This window comes from Gadus macrocephalus, chromosome 3, assembly GCF_031168955.1.
Source record: "Gadus macrocephalus chromosome 3, ASM3116895v1".
NCBI classification, from domain to species: domain Eukaryota; kingdom Metazoa; phylum Chordata; class Actinopteri; order Gadiformes; family Gadidae; genus Gadus; species Gadus macrocephalus.
In genome coordinates, this window is record NC_082384.1 from 2630065 (window position 1) to 2652089 (window position 22025).

Here is a 22025-nt window from a genome sequence, read left to right on the forward strand (position 1 = left end):
AACTCTCTCTCTCCCCCAGCCCTACTCCTCTGTATCTAGGCTGCGGTCAAGTAGCTAACTCATACATCAAGGATTTCCTTTTAAAACATGCCCTGCACCAGGGCATGTATACATCTCAGACGCACACACACTCATCTCTCACACACACACACACACACACACACACACACACACACACACACACACACCCCCCCCCCCCCCCCCCCCCCCCTGTGGCTGTAGAGCGGTTTGGGCAGCTCATTCATTCAGAGGTGTAGTAAAGATTCGACAACATAAACACAAACAGCATCGGCCATAGAGGCCGACACGTCTGCGGAGGCAGTCTTCAGGGTAAGACGGGAGCCCCTTCAACTCGGAAGTCTCTAGCCCAGCGTTCACGCTAGACTTTTTCTTGGGCGGACAAATGTCCGACACTATTCCAGAATATCGGACATTTGGAATATCTTCCGGACGTTATTCACTAATAATTCAATAATCACCAAAAGTCCACATTTAAACAACAAACGACACAAACTAAGTTGCTTCAATAAATGCCATTTAATAAATTAGCCTAGGCAAAAAAAACATAACAGCCATTCTCGGCAAAAATGGTAAACGGTTAAAAAATAATTAATTCGCTAATTGCAATTCTTGCAGTCTACTTTCAGCGCAACTTCATGGCATGGAAGTGCTCCGCTGCTCGCGAAAAGTTGAAGTCTTTCAACCCCAGCCCAAAGCTCGATATGCACATCAGCCTCGTCACCTTTTCCTCAGCTAGGCGGTTTCTGATAGATGTTTTAATCTAGTTTTGGAGAGGACACAGGGATTGTACTGGCGATTTTGGCCAGCTTTGCCCAGTCGGGAAAGATTTGTGCGTTCACACTAAATGCGACGGGGCGACAAGATCCCATACAAAGTGAACGTAGAGACGCGTATCGGGCGAATTTTTCGCGAGAGAAAACCAGCGACAAGTTTTGAATTGTCGCGCCACACTTTCGCCGTGCACAGGCGAGCGCGTTCACGAGGATTTGTGCTGCGACAAATTCGTTCGAGTTGAAATATTTCAATTTTGACGCGAATTTCGCGTGATGACAGCCAATCACCGTTCAACACCGTGGCCACTGAGTGACATGTGTATGCATGTGCGGGTGCACTGCGCACATTCATGAATGCACGTTCGTGTTTGCCTCCCTGGTGAGCTCGGCCTGGAACCGCTACTGGTTTTCATATGCTACTGATTAATTCATACATACATGCAAACTTTATTATACCGGCCATGCGTGCGTGCAATCGGCCAATGTCCGGCTATAGCCGGCTAACGTGAACACTGCTCTCGCCTGCCCGTGTTAAGGTTTCACGTGAACAGGAGCACATTTCATCAACACATTGACATCAGCTGAACTCAAGACAGCTATGAAAGCACGGTGTGCCAATGTGATAGCGTTACGGCCCCCTGCTGGGCTGTCATCCCCACAGACCACAGCTATGGACAGGGCTCACGTTAACCAGCCCCCCAGAGACAGCATTCACTTTGAAGAGATCTCTGCTCATGAACCTCAGAGCAGACGTTGTGCTGTCAGAATCCTGCCTAACTCAACTTACTCAGATAAAAGGTTACCCTGGCAACGGGGTAGAACGCATCTAACCAACATGGAACCCCCTCAAAGAGCAGTGGAGTCTTAGTCAGCTAGGTCCGTCGTCCTGAGGGACTACATTATTTGCATCCTCTAAGGCAGTATAGAGTCTGTAAGAGGCTTGCAGTAATCATATAAATAATATACTCTGAATTATTCCAAAACCATACAACAGCAATATCGGAGTAGGCTTTCCAGGAGCCAACCCAAAGGGCGGTGTGTAGCCAGGTCCTACGCTCTCAAACAGCAGCGCCCAGCTCCCGGCGCAGCGGAAAGGAGGGAACGTTGAGAAGTGACTCAAGCAAGGGATGCCTCCCTTCAGGGCGGTTCAAAGACTGGAGAAACAGTCCTTCTACTGTGGCCCTCAGAGAGCCCCACTGTTTCCAATGTGTGGTCGGGTTCAGACGCACAGAAGCAACAGGAGTGTTCCCAAAAGCACTGACTGACTGGGAGGGAGCGGAAGGGTGCAGTGATTTAAAAACAGGGTGCTAACAACTGGTACTATATACTACCCTGCAAGCAGTGTTGGGAACGTTACTTAATTGTTATAGTTACTCACTACTTGCTCCAAAAAGTAACTGAGTTAGTAACTGAATTACTCTATGATAAAAGTAACTAGTTTACAGGAAAGTAACTATTTGCGCTACCGTACAAAAAAGTTGCTATATGTCAAAGAATTTGGATTTTTCTGAGCAGTTTTCACTTGGCCTTAATGTGTTAAATGGTTGAACTGCCCATTCAGAGCCCTGATATACTTCCAACTGAATTTAATTTGCTTGGTTGCAAAGGCTGTGGAACATATGCCGAATACTACAGAAAACGCCAACTTTTCATCAGATTGCTCCGGACTCGCCATTTCTGCTGCTTTATTAATCTGTTTGGTGTGTGCGTGGGTGTGTGGCGCACGTGTCCTGGCTTGTGTATAAAAACACTGGCTCAGATTGGCTACCATGAAACATGACTGCCTTAGCCAATCATAATCGCTTATCTCGTTGTTAACCCAACCGGTCTCCTCACTAGCAGCTTGTGTTGGGAGTAGTGATCGACCGATATTTGAGTTTTTTACGTGTAACGTATCGGCCAATCTTTTTTTCAGTATCGGCCGATTTATTTTTTTCTTTTGTTGTGATTTAATTGAGGCATTGAAACATCATTATGTCATTTTTATGATGTAAATTGAGGGAGGCTTAGCCTGGAAATCCAGACCCAAATCTAGAAAGCTGTAGGGTCTGGCAATGAGTAATGAAAATGGCCAAACAAGAGGGGCGGCACCAAGCATGCATTTGAAAATATCACTGGATAACACACATTGGATAACACTATGAACAATCAGATGAATACAAGGGGTGACGTATCCAGACCAGTGGAGCTAACCAATAGATAAGACTCTTGCCGTATCCGGTCGGTAAAACGGCAACGCTTTTTTCGATCGCTAGTTTGGAGCCAGGGGTGCGTTTGGATTACGCCGTTTATTCAATCAATTCATAATAACGCAGCGCATTCAACGTACAGTAACGGTAACAGTGTTGTAATGACGGAAACAGTAATTAGTTAAATTACCCTGTTACTGAAAAAATAACGGCGTTACCTAACGCCGTCCTTTTAAACTGCGTTATTACAAACACTGCATGCAAAATACCACAAATGAAACACGGCAACATAAAATACGATAATTTATTGAAAAGAAAAGAAAAATCGTCATCCAAGCAGTATAGCTCCTGATAACTACAAACTGGTTTATGACCGGGGTTCTCAGCCATAGATAAGGAATTATTTTTTATTCTTTGTCAGAGCATTTCATTTATTATATGCTGCTGGGATAAACAATGAATATCCACAGCTCTGGCTGTCCGTTAGGACATTTGAGATGACACAAGGCCAGGAGCCGGCCTGAACAAAGGGGTAGAGGTCTGCTCCAGTATGTGGAGACCACCAGCTCGGCTAATAATTAGAACCAAGGACGACTGATTAGGGAAAACGGATCAAGATGAGAAAGATCAATAAGAACCCGAGGTTGTAGACTGGTTTAATCTATAAAATAAAAGTGGTCCCCTCTATTGTGATAACTGTTTCTGTTTAAAACTTTTTGGTCACGTGTATGCATGTGAATGCAAACTCTTGGGCACTGTCAGCAATTTCTGAGCCCCAATTGAAATGATTATGTATTGAATAAAGATGAAGTTTTTCTAAAGCAATGCCGTGATGATGATCTTTACCTCCTGGTGCGGCGGGCACGTTGACCTTGACTATCTTGCTGTTGGCGGGCAGTGGTAGCTTAGCAGTCAGAACCTTCCCTCCTACCGAGGCCCCTGTAATCTGGAAGGTCTGTCCAGCGGTGGTACTGACCGTCCCTAAGACACCCCAGGGAGGATTAATACCAACACTCAAATATGCACTTCTGACACCATTGGCTGTAGCGTATTTTGCTAGCTATGCACTGCAGGTGGTCACCTGGGCCCACCTCAGCCAATCAGACACATTTGCAACTCCAACCAGAGACGATCTAATGTCTGGGATTCACCCTGACTCGCAGGACATAAGACACCAGCGGCCGACGTGCTAAATTAAATTTCATGAGCTCCGATCCATGACAGAAAAAAGACCAAGAGGAAATGCCCACTAAGGTTCTGCGAACGAAGACTGCAAAACCGAGGTCTGCAGAACCACCATCATACCCAGCTTCACCAGATAGCAGCGCTTCACTAGAAAGGAGATCTATCGCGATAACACCCATGTGAAAGGTAACATGTGTTCGGTCTGTAAATATGATGGAACATTTATTAAGTAGGCCGACACAAAAATATTAAATGTTTCTAACGAATCTGTCTCTCACATTGTACATAGACTAACTTAAGTCAGTGTGTTCTTTATGTCTGAGAAAGCGTATGAATCTCTACAGCTTGATGTCTTCTTATCGCCTTGTTCCCATAATTCAATGGTTAATATTTTGGTTATTCTTGGCATTATATGTTCCTCAAATCAGACGATAACATTAATATCTAAAGTCTGTGCAGTCTCCCGCCAGGATTTCTCCTACAATATAGTTAGTCTGCACCACATCAACAAACTTCATTGTTCATATGTGTAGAGTGTAGTTCAAGGTTAACCTTCATCTTCCTTGATTTTACCGTTAAAACCGGAGTCAAACGTTGTGTGTGAACTAGGGCTGTCAAAATTGCTAAAAAATGACATTCGAATGTTCGTTTGGAAAAAAATCACGAATTCGAACTATTCGAATATCTGGTTGCCTATTTTACGCAGTTGCCGTCAATATGTCAATAATGCGACAAAACCATGGTTCAAATTAGTGGGATATATATATATATATTAGAGCTGTCAAGCGATTAAAATATTTAATCGTGATTAATCGCATTAATGTCATAGTTAACTCACGATTAATCGTAAATTATTTTTCTATGCTAAATATCCCTTGATTTTTTTGTCCCATAATTCTTCTCATTTTAATTCTCTTATCAACATGGTGAAGTGCATCGGCTTGCCTTGTGCAAATGATTTTTTATTGATAACAACATTGGCATATACTGATCAAAACAGGACGATACAAAAAAAGAGCCTATAGTGCAATTAAACGACTGCTTTGAACAAATGTCATTTGAACATAGCAGTCAGGCTACTGCTTCTTTGTTTTGAGGCAAAGAAAAATATATTTTTTTATTTTTTATTTGTATTTTTTTTAATAAAACAATTGCGTTAATCGCGCGATAATTTTTTTAACGCCGTTAAAATTGGTTTGCGTTAACGCCGTTAATAACGCGTTTAACTGACGGCTCTAATATATATATATATATATATACGTCTCGTTGAGAGTGCTGGTGGGCGGCGGCTTCCTGCTGGGAATTTCCTTACTTTAAAACGAGGGACATCGCGAACAGACAGAGGCTCATTCACAAAGCAGTTAGGCGCTTGTACCGCGGGAGTGTTTTTTCACATTGGAATATTATGAGGGACATCGCGAACAGACAGAGGCTCACTCACAAAGCAGATAGGCGCTTGTGTAACCGAGCGTTGGCACTTAGATATTTATATGACAAGAATGACACAAGCGTGGAAGGGAAAATAGTCTCGTTTACTTAGTACATATCAGAAGTCACCCAGTCACAGCGTGAGAGCTGGAATACCTATATCCAAGTACGGAAACCCCGAGGGGATAAAATACATTCGCTCTTCACAATACTAGTCTGTTACACTTGTACCGCGGGAGTGTTTTTTCACATTCAAATATTATGAGGGACATCGCGAACAGACAGAGGCTCATTCACAAAGCAGATAGAGGCGCTTGTACCGCGGGAGTGTTTTTTCACATTCGAATATTAATTTTCACGTTCGAATTCGCGTTTTTGGATACATTTCGAACGAATATTCGAACTTCGAATATTCGTTGACAGCCCTAGTGTGAACCCACAGTGAGTAGTGACTACTGGTCCCAGATTAGGCTGGGGAGTCCGCTCTATGTGGGTTCACACACAGGGAGGACTTGCTGCTGGTCCCAGATCAGGCTGGGGAGTCCTCTCTGTTTAGGTTCACACATGGAGGACTGACTACTGGTCCCAGATCAGGCTGGAGAGTCCTCGCAGGTCAACCCTCAGGGCCTGTACCATCAATCACTGGTAGTGGTACAATAGTCCTACCCTCACCCAAGGATGGGTGGCAACGCAGTTGTTGTTGTACGAGTGTTTGTTTCCGAGTGAGACAGCAGTAAAGCATAATGCCTCGCTCCCCCATCGGACAGGACGGGTTGAGGCGGCCGTACCTTGCGTGGTCTGGCCCTGTTTGACCCATGTGGCAAAGGACTGCTGGAAGTTCTTGTTCTGTTGGAATGTGACGGGGGTGCCCATCTTGGTCGTGAGAACCACCTTGGTGCCAGCGGTCACCTGTCCCGCCAACGAGCCCACCATGACGCTGGCCGACGTGGTGCCAGACGGAGTGGAGACTGACGCTGAGCCCGGCTTCTGATCCAGACGCTTCTGGAGGGAAGAAGGCAAGGCAAGGCAACTTTATTTATATAGCACTTTTCATACACAAGGCAGACTCAAAGTGCTTCACATATAAACATTGTCATACAATAAAATAAAATAATAGATATTTAGCTGAAAGCTAAAGCAAACATAAAATAGAAAAAGGCATTTTAGTATTAAAATAGAAAATAAAGGCAAAGTTAAATGTATTTAAGATTTAGCAGAAAGCTATAGCAAACATAAAAGTCTTCAGTCTTGTTTTAAAGGTGCTCAAATTTGGGGCAAGTCTTAAATCCTCTGGGAGTTTATTCCAGCTATTTGTTGCATAGTAACTAAATCCTGCTTTCCCATGTTTTGTGTTTACTCTGGGGATAATTAACAGAAAGTAAAAAAGTCCTCTCTTTAAGAACAGGAAGAGTAGAGTGAACCAGAGGACTTTAAACGGGAAGAGCAGAGTGAAACAGAGGACTTTAAATGGGAAGAGCAGAGTCAACAAGAGGACTTTAAACGGGAAGAGCAGAGTGAACAGAGGACATTAAACAGGAAGCTCAGGAGATATCTGATGAGAATTACAGATTGTGTTCAGCAATGCTCTCCCTGTCCTTCCTGCTTAAAAGTAAAACTGCAAATCTCTGCAAGTCATTTGAACTAATAAAAACTTAAGTACCCCTTGCCAGAGGTGGTTCCTGAGGTTATATTGGAATGTTCCGTTATATTTTTAAAAGACTCACCTTGGCATTTTCAGCAGCCTGAGCCTTCTCTTTCTCCACCCTGAAAAACAGCAGACCAGAAGACTCAACTATAGAAATCCATGCTCAACAAATGCATCAAATCCTTGCAAAGTATCTGAACTGTAAGGGGTGGCGAGTTAGGGTGATGGGTAGGTGGGAATTACAGAGCACTAAATAAAGCGGAGCATAAAACGGGCATGTTAAGTTATTTAGGTTCTGTTCAATTCAGATATTTAGAGAACATCCCTCAACTTTTTCATTGCACAGGGACAGTGGCCCCTTGGCTCATAGACTATTGGATATCTGAGCAATGTCCATCTCATCAGGCCCCACCCCAATGTGCCCCATCTCTCTGAGAAGGGTCACATCTCATCAGGCCCCATCATCAGGCCCATGTCACCCTGACATGCCCCACCTCTCTGAGAAGGCTCTGATCTCCCAGAGGTCGAGCTCTTCCTCTGCCACCCAGGTCTCGATCACGATGGGGCCCGTCTGTTTGGCAGGCTCCGGCTTCTTGGGCCGCAGGGCACTGGAGCGCAGGCCTTTCCTCTGGGGTGTGTGGGTCTCTGGGGGGCCGGGTGGAGACGGGTTACGGACATCAACCGCTTATCAGGGCTTCCTACGGCTGCCTATATGCAACTCACTAAATGGCCCTCTGCTCCACCAACCTTTCACGTTACACCATATAATGACAATCATCTCCATTTAATTTGACACTATATCGGCTACTTTTAGCCATACGCTATAATGTAGACCAATTGATATATTGTAATTAATATAACGCATCTAGGAAGTCTCTTGAGAGCTACGGGATGTGTGGATGATGGGACAGTGGCTGCTCTGGTATCATAGCTAATGGTTCCAAAGGCAGTCAGACTTTAGAATTTATTTTCATAACATTGTCTAGATTACTGGGCAACAGGGGGTGTGTGTAAAAAATAAAATATTGTAACCCTTGGCCTTAACATACAGGCTTTTCCTTCTAGAAAAACACCACTGCTGGGCTATCATTCATTCATTCACACATAAGCTCCATGAAGAATCCCGCTGCTACACAGGCACAATCAAGAAATGCAGATCCAACCCATGACGTCTACCTTTGGGCGTGTGGGGCAGAAGATCCTGCCTCCAGGGGACAGAAAATGCCTCCAGGGGGCAGATGGTCCTACCTCCAGGGGGCAGATGGTCCTGCCCCCAGGGGGCAGATGGTCCTTCCCCCAGGGGGCAGATGGTCCTGCCCCCAGGGGGAAGATGGTCCTGCCCCCAGGGGGCAGATGGTCCTGCCTCCAGGGAGCATAAGTTCCTGCCCCCAGGGGACAGATGGTCCTGTCTCCAGTGCGCGTGCTCTACCTTTTGGCGTGTCGGGCAGCCCCAGGGGGCAGATGATCTTGCGGATGCAGTACTCGGAGCGGATGCCGTACGGGCCGACGTCTCTTCTCTTGATGATCTCTGTGGTGGTGATCTCCGTGTCCGACGTTTCTGTGGCAATGAGTGGGGATAGGGCTGGGTTGGCATGGTGACAGGGAGGGAGAGAGTCCAGGAGATTGGAGAAATTACGTTCCCAAAGTCAATAAACCAATCGGCATGCCGACTAACACACACACACACACACACACACACCGGTGCGGGTGGTCCCGACGGCGGAGGAGGGCTTGACGGCCATGTCGTCCCAGCGCAGACAGGCCCAGAGGAGCCTCAGCATCAGGCTGAGCCCCGCCAGCGAGCGCACCGTCTGGAGGCGGTACCTGGGGACGACACGCAGGGGTTCATACTGCTGTAGGTCTCCACTCATAACACTCAGTTCACTAGAAGGAGAACCGCTCTCTAGAGACATGGTTTAGTCAAGTTGCTTCCATACAGTATACAATATTCACTGACTGATTATTCGTTCAATGTGCATGAAGAGGGACTTCTTGGCTCACCCAGGGCAGACTAAAGAAATACCTTCTTCTGTAAAGCATTCAATTAGTCAAACCTGGCACATAAAATAGTACTTACATGTAGTGTCATAGCCAAGCTATCTTTGTTGCACAAAGGTAATGGGTTAACCTAGCAATTGTTAGCGCTTGGCACTTGATTCTATGAACATCCTATAACCAATTATATATTCTGTTTTTCAATCAAGCACACAATATAAGTCACTTGAATAAAAGGCGTCTGCTTAATGCACTTAATGTAAATGTAGCCAGAGGAGAAAAAGGCATTGGAGATATTATATAGAGCAAGGGGGCCCACACTTTTTCGGCTTGTAAGCTACTTTCAAAATGAGAAGGTCAAAATGATCTACCTACCTTAAAAAATTATTATTTATTCATATATACTGAGTACATACTCTGATGAAAGCCAGAGTTCCATAGTCCGATAGTAGCTGCTGGAAGCTATTCTCAAGCAGGCTTCCATATGACCAATAATCATGGTGGAACAGTATTTAGACTTAATAATCTTAATATGGGAAAAGACTGGCAGTAGAGTAGAGCCAAATAATGCAGTCAAGGAGTTAGTACATTTCCTGATGTTTGGATACTTTTATTTTGAGAGTAAGTTCCAACATTTTCCATGAGCCCTAGATTTGAGCTCAATATAGCTTGTACTATCAAAATCTCATCCTCCACTGCAGACGTGTTCAGGTGAATCAGTGCTGCAATTTTGGATGTGAGTAAATCAACCTTAACATCTTCCCTAAATGGATAGCACATCATATATCCTACATATGGCCAAAAGGAATGCTGAAGGCATTCACATCTTAGAAATGCTACACATTTAATTGTATTATTGGTGTAAATGCTTAAAGCATTCACATCTTAGAAATGCTACGTATTTAATTTTATTCCCTTTATTCCGCCACTTTTTCCGTTCGCGACTCCTTCAACATACTTCAACGTAGAAACATCATTCAGCTCAGTTAGTACCAGTGTGCTATTATTTTCTGTATTCATATTAGGGATTTCCAGACCCCGATCCCCGGATCGGATCGGGCCAGATACTTCGTTTTTTAGGTAAATCGGGATCGGCCGATCTCATTCAATTTCATTGCCGATACATATTTTTTATTTATACATATTTTTTATATATATATATATATATTAGTGGTGGGCCATTATCGGCGTTAACGCAAAACTATCGGGCGATAAAAAAAATATCGCTGTTAATTAGGGATGGGAATCGAGAACCGGTTCTTGTTCAGAACCGGTTCCGAGTCAACCGATTCCTTGGAATCGTTAGCAAGCCTGCTTAACGATTCCGCTTATCGGTTCCGGTCGCGGCAAATGCGTCGTGACGTCACACACACGCTGCTTTGATTTGGTTCAGAACGCAGCAAACATGTTGCCGCCGAGGAAGAATCGCATTGTGCGTTCAAACCAAACGCGACGGGGCGACAATATCCCATACAAAGTGAACGTAGAGACGCGTATAAGGGCGAGTTTGTCGCGGGAGAAAACCGGCGACAAGTTTTTGTCGTGATGACAGCCAATCAGCGTTCAACAGCGTGATAACTGAGTGACATGTGTAACGTAACAGCCAATCAGCGTTCAGCCGTCAAACTCAGTGCAGTGCAGTCCGGGTGAACCGCGGAATGGAGGAGAAAGTGACTGTTGCAGTTTGCGACTCCCGGATCTCTATATATAATAGTATACAATATATTATATACTATATTATAATTGTATATATAATATCACGGCCAACAGCTCTGTCGCCTCCGGATGGCCGTAGCGTGGGGAGCTCTCATAGGGATTGGGCTTCTCGGGGTTTGTTTACCGGCATTGCTATGGTTTCCGGTCTTGTGTGTTCCAACGGTTTATTAGGTAGGCCCATCTAATAAATCTCTGTCTAATCAATGCTTCATTTTGTTTATGTCAGTTTAATTTTGTTACAAGTTGAATGCAAATGAGCACTGTTAGAATTCCAAAAGGCACAAGCTCTTACTTGGCTGTTTTCAGTCTGTGTTGGCATTTGGGCTTAAAAAGCGATATATTTTTTCGTCTAGACCAATTGATTTGAAAATGTACAATTTCCTAATACTAGAAGCACTTCTGATCAGATATTAAAGAGATGCAATGCAAACAAACACATTTATACTTATTTTCTCACCCAATGAGAATCGATAAGAGAATCGATAAGGAATCGGATCGATAAGCAGAATCGGAATCGGAATCGTGAAATTCTTATCAATTCCCATCCCTACTGTTAATCTATTTTCAAACACTTCCTTGTTCGGACCCATTACGTGACTGAACTAACCAATCAGAAGCTAGAATTTAGACTGAGGTAAACGTGAGGAAATCAGAGAGGCAGATTCAACAGAATATCCTGACTGTGTTAAATATGTAAACATGTAAATATGTCAATGATTAACCGACTAAACATTGTAAATACATTTCTAGCAAATTAACTCTAATATAAATGATATTAATTTATTCTTCATGAATTAGAGATGTCCAGATCTCTATATATTCTTTCAAATATATAACTTCTAAACCTTATATTATTATGGATTATTACACGGCTCTTCTCAATGCTGGCTGAACAAACCATCCCAAGGTCAGAGAATCCTCTACACTACTGGCGGGCACATGCTACACAGTAGGGATGTAACGATATGACATTTTTAGTACGATACGATACGATACGATATCAAAATTAATATCACGATATCACGATACGATATTTTTTTTTTTTTGAGATGGCTACATTTAGATTGTTCCCAAAACACCCTAACCACACCCAAGGATGTTGGTCATCTTCAGATGCCTTCCTCATGTTGGAGGCATTATCTGTTGTGAAACATACAATGTTCTCTTTTGGTATTTTCCAAGCCTGGAGAATACTGTCAATCATTTCTAAAATGTGGGCGTGGGTGTGGTCTTCCAGGAAATACATTGTTTTCAAGCAGTGGGACATCAGCTTCCAATCTGGGGGGATGTAGTGGATGGTTAAACTGATGTAGGATTCTGCTCGTCCACAGGTCTCCCTCAGACACCTTTTTCTGAACAGTCGCACACACCTTTTCAAACATCTGGGGAATCTCTGAATCCGAAAAGTAAACCCGAGATGGCAGCTTGTAGCGTGGTTCCGTCTTCTACATCAAATGCTTAAATCCAGGCTTTTAACCACTTGGAAAGGCATCATGTCCTTTGCAATAAAAAATGCCACTGCTTCATCTAATTCCTTTGCCTTTTTTGATTTGGGAGCATATTTCGCTCCCTTGGCAAAGGACTATTCTATATTAGGCTGGTTGCTTGATGGCGCACTTGAAGGACTATAGAATCTATTTTTATTTTCAGTTTTTATCTTAATACATTCTGACATAATGAAATAAAAAAAAGGATAACGATATTTTTATTTATAAATTATTATTTTAAAAAATCTGTCTCAAAATGTATGTTTTTACAGTGCACTCTTCTCACCCCTCCCTCCCTCTCACCATCGGATGTGGGCAACGTCACCTAAGTTTGACCTAGTAATGATTCCATACTTGTGCGCAAAATGCCGGTAGTACACAAGCTAACGTAAAGTTATGGTGAACATATTAAGGATCATTGGACATATTTATATCATCTGTCACGGATGTTCGCCAACCGTACCGTGGATTTGACGATTTTGGCATGGTCTTGTGGAAGTTTCTCACGGAGATGATATGCAATGTTGGACGTGTTTGCCGCTTTGCAAGGCACTTTTCTCTTGCAGCGTTTGCAAGTCGGCATTCCATCTACAAGAACTTTGCCGTCTTCATCCTTTAGATAGCCGGAAAATTCCCACACTGCCGACCTGGTCCGTTTTGGTTGCCTAAATAGCGGAGATGCGTCCTCTCCTTCTGCAATTTCTTGTTTGCCTGGATTCATAATTACTGACCCGTGATGAACCACTTTCTGCTCCAACAGGTAAGCTAGTTTCAATCGCTTTTTTTTCACTTTTTCTCTCCTCCAACAGGTAAGCTAGTTTCAATCGCTTTTCTTTCTCTTTTTATCTCTGCTAGCGTTTTCTCTTCTTGGCTGCTGTGTGCATAATGTTGTTGCAACGGACAGTGCAACACTGAGCTGGTTAGTGTTTACAAACAAAGGTCCACGTGAGAGGGGACCGTTGATTTTCAAGTTAGGCGTCATATTTCAGTGGTGTTGTGTCAATGCTTTATTATTATGTGTGGTGTGGGCTGCCTGGGCATACCGTGTTAAGTTGAGTGCAACGTTTTAATGACAATGTCGCTCACCAGACTCCCCACAAATGACAGTTCGCATTTACCATGCAATCTCGCGGCTATACCGCGACACGGTATTACATGAAAAAACGTACGGTTGACATTCGTGGCCTTTTCATATCGCGATATACCGTTTTACGGTATATCGTTACATCCCTACTACACAGCGACCCGCACTGGCTGATACAGCCACAAAGTTTCTTTGTGCACCTTGTACATCGGTGGACAGTGAGAGACTGTTTAGTGCAGTGTCGAATGTCCTTGATGAGAAAAGGAACCGGTTGTCAGCCGAGATGGTGCCGATGTTGGTTTTCATTAAAAAAAAACCTGCACTACACTGAAGAAATCAGTGCAGTAGATTAAGATGGAGGAAATAAGAAGCTCTATTACACTATTATTACACACCCACATTGTAAAAAATAATAAGCTTACTTGAAAAAAGGGTGGAAACTTGTTGCCTCAAATAAGTTAAGCAACCAAAACTTTACTTTGTGCTATGTTATGTTTATTTTATGTAATGCTTATGTTATGTTATGTTAACGTGAGAGAATAAAAGCTATTGCGCACAGTTTGGATGCCTGTCTATTTCTTAATGCACAGGATATTAAATGTTGTTTGTCAACACAAAGTGATATCGGAAATCGGTATCGGAAAACCAGTGTCGGGAAATATCGGGATCGGATCGGGAGCAATATGAAAATATCGGAATCGGATCGGGAGCTAAAAAAATTCATATTTTTCATAGTTCCCGAGATATTCAAGGTTATTCACCCAAAATTCCAAAGTCGCTTGTGCGTTTTTGGTGCTTGAAAACGCAAAAATCTGAAACCACCCTCCAGAGTGGAAAACTTGAATACGCTCCGCTGTAGCGTTTCCGTTTACACTGCAAGGACGCAAACCTCTGCTCAGATCTGCTCACGTCGCGTACGCGTTTACGTCACATGCAGCGCCAGTACAGGGAAATAAACAAACATGTTGGATTATTTCCATGTGTTGAACCGTCAAGCTGCTCTGGCAGCTCTAATAAACGTACAGGACTCTTTCCACGAAATGTACAGATAGTATTACTGAACAGAGAAGGTAATAATGTAATTTAATTATGTTTTGGTTTTCGCGTCGCAGATAAGAGAAGTAGGAAGATTCTACGCATGCGCTCAGACATGGTGGTGTTTTGTGATAGTGTATCACAGCACCACCTAGCCGCCTGAAATGCATACCCAATCGAAATCCACACACTTTTGCGTCCCCATATGTACGCTGATTTCCTCCCGAAAACGCTCATCTAAACAGGGAATAAAAAGTGAAGACGCGACGCCACTTTTGCGTCTTCTGTTCAGACCGTCATCATGTAAACGTAGTTTGATTCCAGATTCATTTTCAATTAGTATTCCACCGGACGCGTTACGGCTGCGGCATGGAACGGCTGCGACTTCTGCCCTGCGTGCATTTCCACCGGGCGCATTCCGGCAGCGCAGCGGCAGCCGTATTCACGCGAGATCACGCGATAAACCTAAACCTAATGTACTCGCCTTCCAATCCCAAAACTACTGCAATTAAATGCCACACTTTGTCCTTACGGCCATTGTCCTTATAAAAAGGATGATTTGGTACACAAATGACTTCATGTTGCGAATCTTCATCAATGAGTCTCCTGTCGTCCATGTTGCCGACCCTCTGATTGATTGACTGCTGACCTGGTGCCACCAGTCATGACGTAATAATGTTGTTGTGAAGTTGTGATAGGCTACATGAGCTGAGTATTGTGTTTTATTTTGAAAAGTCACTGGATGCTCAATGGCTTTTACTTTTTCACTTCCTGCCCTGCTCTATCTGCTCTGTTGAAATTGACGCGGTTCAGCTACGGCTTGCGGCAAAAATAGAAATCCCACGGAATGATAGTGCTACGACGCGGCGAGCCGCTCCTGGGACGCTGCTGAGACGTTCCGCAGCCGCGCCCGGTGGAAATGGTGTCATTGATTAGAGCGAACCTATCTGCTGCGGTGACAGTGGCCAAGACGTGCCGCAGCCGTAACGCTGCCGTAATGCGTGCGGTGGAATAGGGCCGTTACTCTAACCGTTTGCCTCAGCTGTTGAGCAATCAGTGGCCAACACACCACTCTGGAGTCTGGTTAAAGTCACCGTGGGGGAGGGTATTGTAGCGTTTGTTACAGTCTCTCTCTCCCTCATGGACTACAATAGTGGACTACAATAATGGACATTAGCTCTGAATTCAGCACTGACGTTAGCGTTGATGTCGTGTTGACGTTAGCGTTATTCGTTTGGTTCACGTGACGTCACTGTATCTGTGCGCCGCCATCTTGACGACCGATCCCACCCACTGACCCACTGATTTCAGTGGTAACTCAGCACCAACAACACCTACGACCACAATCTAACAATGAGGATGCGCTCTTTTATTCTCTTTAGTGCAGGTAATGAAAGTTTCGGAAAGATGGCATATCCATGTAGCTTACTAATGAATAAAATGCATACAGGAAACGACATATGACCAACTATGTTCTGCTCCATATACCCAATGTTGACAACGTCCCAGCCAAAGAGTATTGGTATTAATACCTCATTCATAGTCCAAAATAATCCATAATAATTCAATTGTTGTGGGTACAAAATTAATCTTGAAGAAAACTCGTCCCAAGCGTCTCCGGCGAAATTATCGTCTATGATTTGATGATGGATTTCAACGATCAATGATAGTAACCCACCACAAACTGTTCACAAGAAGTCACAAATATATAGGCTCCGATCCTTATTTGTTACCGAGTTTTTTTAGTCCATTAGTATCGGCCTAACGCTTGCCTCAAATCAATTTTCATGACATATATATTTATTTAATCCACAACCCCTCCCGATACAGTGGAGATATCTTGAAAGCGTTCAAAAGCACTGATGCCTACCAATATGCTGTGGCTGGATGGGTGAAGGACGCTAAAGTCACAGGCACTTGGCCACCAATAATCTTTATCCGATAATGGCAAAGTTAACCTAAAATCGATGATGAGCGGTGTGGGCGGTAGGGATGGGCATAATTAATCGATGCTCGATAATTGATCGTTAAGAAATGCGTCGATCAATTTATATTGTTATCGATCAAAAGGACGTTGTGTTGCATACTGTGAGTCTTGAAGCATTTAATTGAATGGAAGAAGGTTCCCCAGGCTGTCAAAGTTAGCGCGACAATACCTCCGCATCCCCGCAACTTCGGTCCCGTCAGAGCGGGTGTTTTCTGCTGCTGGACTGACAGTTACAAGGCTGCGTTCGCGTCTGACCCCCGAGCATGTTAACATGCTTATATTCCTAAACAAAAATATGTAGGCTGGAGTTACTGTATGCTATGGACAGTAGGGACAGTCACCACCGTATGTGAGTCGCTCTTTTTTTTCTTAATGTGTTGTCTCTCGCTCCGCTTTTCTTTCGGCTTGGTGCCTCTTGGAGTCGTTACATTTTGCCAAAACTGTGATATTTTAGCAACAAGTTCAGCCTTATATATGTTCAATAAGGTATTGCTTTTAGATAGACTAGTTCATGCAATTGTTTGTAAATGGGTGGCTCATCTTTTTGTTGCGAGCCTTTTCCGCGCGCCGGCTGCAGCCTATAAGCATTATATGTCGGCCTTTTTTCCCCCCTTTTTTCAAAACAGTTATACAGTTTAATGCCCACTTTTAGCCTACTGCCTTTGTTTGATTATTGTTGTCCGATAAGTTGGCTACTTATTGTAATTGGAATAGGCTACAGATTTAGTCTTGTTGAATCGTTTCCAAACCTTTAAGAGCGCCTGTAGGCGCATTGTTCGGACTTTACGAGCGCCGCATAGGCCTATAACCTATAATGCCTGTATTTATTATTTTAAAACTGTTAAACAGTTGTAGGTCTTCAAGTTAACTGTATTGTATTAATGTTGGCCCATACATTATTGTTGGAATAAAGATTTCATTGATAAAAAATGCTGCATTTTGTATTTTCTACCAACGGGAATTTCAATATAGCCTATAGAAAAAAGTTAATGATTAATCGATAATTGATCGATAACTCTAGCGATGCTCGATCAAGGAAATTTCTTCAAATGCCCATCCCTAGTGGGCGGCCATACTAGGCGAGATTGGTCGTGCAAATGGCGGCGTTCCAGAAAACGTGACGTAGATGAACCGTATGAATTGCTGATGTTAGCGTTAGTGCTGAAATTAGCATTGACGTTAGCGTTGACGTTTGAGTTGACGTTAGCATTAGCGTGACTTTAGCGTTAGCACTGGCATTAGCATTAGCGTGACTTTAGCGTTAGCGCTGAGACTTCAAAACCCTTAAACTCATTCAAACTTCATTCTACCGACTTCATTCTACATTCAAAATGTTCAGCAGATTTCCTAGATTCAGTGTAATGATTCTTCAACGTTCAGCTTCAGCAGTGTAGCGGAGCATTTCAGCGTCAGCAGACGTTAGCAGTATGACTTCAAAAGGGAGCGTGTCTATGTTCCCCGGGTCCTATGTTCCCCGCTTTTCCCAAAAAGGGTTCTATGTTCCCCGGTCTGTTACTTTTTCCATCATTACTGCCAAATTCCGGCCGAGATAACTACCATTGCATGTCTTTACATTTTGTGGAAGAGGGAGGCGCACAGAGCTTTTGGCCGTGATATTATTATACAATTATATTATATTATAAACTATCATATAACAGGGTTTCCCCAGGTTTGATCAACCCAAATTTAAGACTTTTTTTTAGACTTTTTTAAGACCACTTCAATGAAAATTAAGACCTACATCGCACCCATTAAGCAGTCGTAAAACGCGGTCGTGCATATGTTATTCATGTTTTTTTGGAACATATGAAACATTCATGTCAATACATTAATGAATGTGCCAAAGGATAAGTGTGCACTCACCAATCAAAGAGCCAAACTGAGGGCCTAACTCAAAGTCTAGAGGCCTGATGTCTCTTAAGACCATGTACCCAGAAATGATAATAAAAGATTAAAAAAACAATACACAAAGTGATGGTGTGAAAGTGTAGCTGTATTTTTGGTTTAAATATCAAACTTTCAACACACAATATAAAATATAAACAAACAAACTCTTTTCAAATTGCTGTAGTTTCTCAGCATTCAAATTTCCTCAACCATTTCAATGAATCCACCACTTGCCTCGTTGACCTCTTTTACTCCTTTTACTCCTTCGTAATGTATGGAGCCAGCCAGAACCCTAACCCTAACCCGTCCACAGACATGGTGACTAATGTATGATAGTAAGCATTATTGGCCCTTAACACTAATGTTCGGAAACAACACTGCCTCAAAAGGATATTGGCCTAAGCAACACCAGTAGAGGCTATACTTTTCCCTGAACTTTTAAACTTTGCAAACGTGCAAAAACATAATTATATATTTATGTGGCATTCAGTCCAATGCTTAAAATATATCTGTGGTATTCAGTAGGCCAATGCTGTGGTAAAGTGTGTAAAGTATGACCAAGTGTTTCTTTTTGTTCAATAGATAGAACTTTATCAATCCCCTGTAGGAGAAATTTGTTAATGTTTGTCCCTATAAAACAATAATGGCAACAAAAAGAAAAAATACAAAACATGACGGTAACTCTAAAGTCAAACCGTCCAATCTGAAGGCTCTACTTAACCACTCCCCCTACTCACTTCCAGCAATGCAAAGCGAACAGAACTGAGGTGGGGAGGGCGTAGCTTAAGTAGTTTGTGACCGACCCAGAGGAACGCAACGCAAATTCAATGTGAACATGTATGAGGCTTTAATAAAATCCCGGACGATTTTGAAATTCCGCCCGGACACATTTATATTTATAAGTGTCTCAAAAAGAGGGCATGTCTGGGCAAAAGAGCACGTCTGGTCACCCTTCGTAAGGGGAACCCATTTGATTCCTACCTGTTCCACTGTTAAATAGTGGCGCAAGTTGGTGGGCGCTATCCTGGTAATTTCTCTGCGTGAGAAATACGAAGTGTGGCGTGTGAGCGTGTGCATGGGTCGAATTGCGTGTCTCACGCCGAATGCGTGAGACTTGAGAGCCCTGCTTCCCCATGATGTGGCGTCTCCTCTCGACTGATTATGTTTGTTGAGATTGCCGGCGCGAAAACCCAAAGTATTGTTCGCACATACTCCAATAAATGAGACGTTCTCTGACGTTACGCAAAACCCCGATACGCAAAACGCCCCCTATTTTCCCCTTGTGTTACAGTCCGGTTGACTACGAAAACATATCCTAATAGGAAATTTAAGACCATCTTTAAAAAATTAAGACTTGGGTAACGCAATTTAAGACTTTTTAAGGCCTTAATTTAGGAACATGAAATTTAAGACATTTTTTAGACTTTTAAGACCCCGCGGCTACCCTGTATAAAGAGCTACGGGAGTCGCAAACGGCAACAATCACTTTATCCTCCATGCTGCAATTCACCCCGGACTGCACTGCACTGAGTTAGCCGGTTGAACGCTGATTGGCTGTTACGTTACACATGTCACTCAGTGGCCACGCTGTTGAACGCCGATTGGCTGTCATCACGCGAATATCGCGTCAAAGTTTAAATATTTTTTAAAGATTAATAGATCGCGGGGAACATAGGAACCTTTTCTGGGAAAAGGGTCCTATGTTCCCCGCTTTTCCGAAAAAGGGTTCTATGCTCCCCGGTATGTATGGCTACAGGGGAACATAGGACCCTTTTTGGGAAAAACGGGGAACATAGGACCTTGTAGGAATAGGAATTTTGCATACTAGTTCAGGACTGCCCCATTAGCCCAACAAGCCAATTTCAGGTCGCTAGCCCAACAGCTCTAGCGCCACCAACAGGTCAAAGTTGCACATTCATTCATGTTTATAACTTTCGACCCATTCATCCAATATTCACAAGCCAGGTATCATTGGATTGCGCCATGATGGATTTTCCGCCATCTTGCTTTATGTCCAAAACCTTCAAAATGCTACTCCTAGCACACATTTTGTCCAATCATCCAGAAACTTGGCCCACATGATCTTCAGGCCATGCTTGATAAAAAAATATGAAAGATGTTTCAAATACAAAACCGTTTGGCCGCTACAGCCAATCAAATTTGCAGGAAGTAAGCCAATTTCTCAGCAGCCCTTTGAGATATCATAACCAAACTTGGTACATAAACCCATGACCTCATCATGGTGACTCTGAATGAAGGGTGACCTTTGACCTCTAGGGGGCGCTATAATTAATGAATACTTGTTTTAACTCCTCTCTCTTCACACAAGTATATTTCAAACAAATCTTCAATGTCTGGTGATACTATCAGTCCTCCCGGTATAGCAAGTAAAGGATTTCTCACGGAAACATCTGTGTCAGCCAATCAAATTTGGCTGTGAAGCTGCCAAACAGGAAATACGCCAATATCTCAGCAGCCCTTTGACATATCATAACCATACATAGTACATAGACCCATGACGTCACCGCGGAGACACTCAATGAATTTGGTGACCATTGACCTCTAGGGGGCGCTATAATTAACAAAGAGGTGTTTTAACTCTTCTCGTCACATGAGTATATTTCCAAAAAATGTTCTATGTCTGGTGATACTGTCAGACCCCCCCATATAGCTCATAAAATATTTCCCATGGCAACATCAGAAATTGGCCGCCATGTTGAAAGTTGCCAATATAAGCATTACATATCCACAGGCCACAAATGATGTTGAATCATCATGAAACTTGCCCTATATGATCTTCAGACCACGCCGAACAAATCTCTTAAACAGCCTTTTCTAATTCAAAACCGTTTGGCCGTGACAGCCAATCAAACTTGATGGCAAAGCCGCAACAGGAAGTAAGCCTGTTCTCAGAATCTCTTTAACATATCATAGCCATACTTGGTACATAGACTCATGACATCATTCTGGGGACATCCAAAAAATTTGGTGACCTTCGATCTCAGGGGGACGTCAAACAGGAAGTGAGCTAATTTCTCCGCAAGGCCTTCATGCATCCAAACCAAACTTGGCTCATAGGCCGTTTCTCAATTCCTAGCACGCGTACTACGGACTCGATGACTTGCAAGTACGTACTTGGCAAGTCCGTACTTCAAGCACAGACTTGTGAGCACGCGAGTACGTACCTGCAATTGGAACAGCAGCGGACTCGATGACGTCACCACCTCTGCTCGTCCGTTAACTGTGCTACGGCCTCATTTAGGCATATACTACTGAACAATATAAAGAAATGATATAAAACAAAATCCCAGCCTCTTTCATTTTCAAATAGTATGCAAATATTCTGAATGAATAAAAATTTAAAAGATATGCGTGTCCTGTCATGTGTATAAGCTATACACACACGACTTTATATATATATATTTATATATGATCTTATATCATTATTATATTATATATTATATATTATATAAATATATATATAAGTTAAGAGTAACTTAAGCTACAGTTGTGCGTCTTCTCCATATTGTCCGACATCGTACTGCTGCGAGTGCGAAATGCATCCTGGGATTTATAGCGGTTGCAAGTACACA

General features: G+C 43.1%; 1 protein-coding gene across 1 annotated transcript in view; it reads right to left on the reverse strand.

Moving 5' to 3' along the window:
* LOC132453342 (nucleosome-remodeling factor subunit BPTF-like) overlaps window positions 1–22025 on the reverse strand; it is a 185466-nt gene that overhangs the window by 32806 nt on the left and 130635 nt on the right. Inside the window, exons 16-21 of the mRNA XM_060046187.1 lie at window positions 8941–9065; window positions 8671–8799; window positions 7736–7886; window positions 7321–7360; window positions 6385–6598; window positions 3830–3964 (exon numbers count right to left, since the gene is read on the reverse strand). Coding sequence (XP_059902170.1) covers window positions 3830–3964; window positions 6385–6598; window positions 7321–7360; window positions 7736–7886; window positions 8671–8799; window positions 8941–9065 — 794 coding nt within the window. The remainder of the gene's footprint in view (window positions 1–3829; window positions 3965–6384; window positions 6599–7320; window positions 7361–7735; window positions 7887–8670; window positions 8800–8940; window positions 9066–22025) is intronic.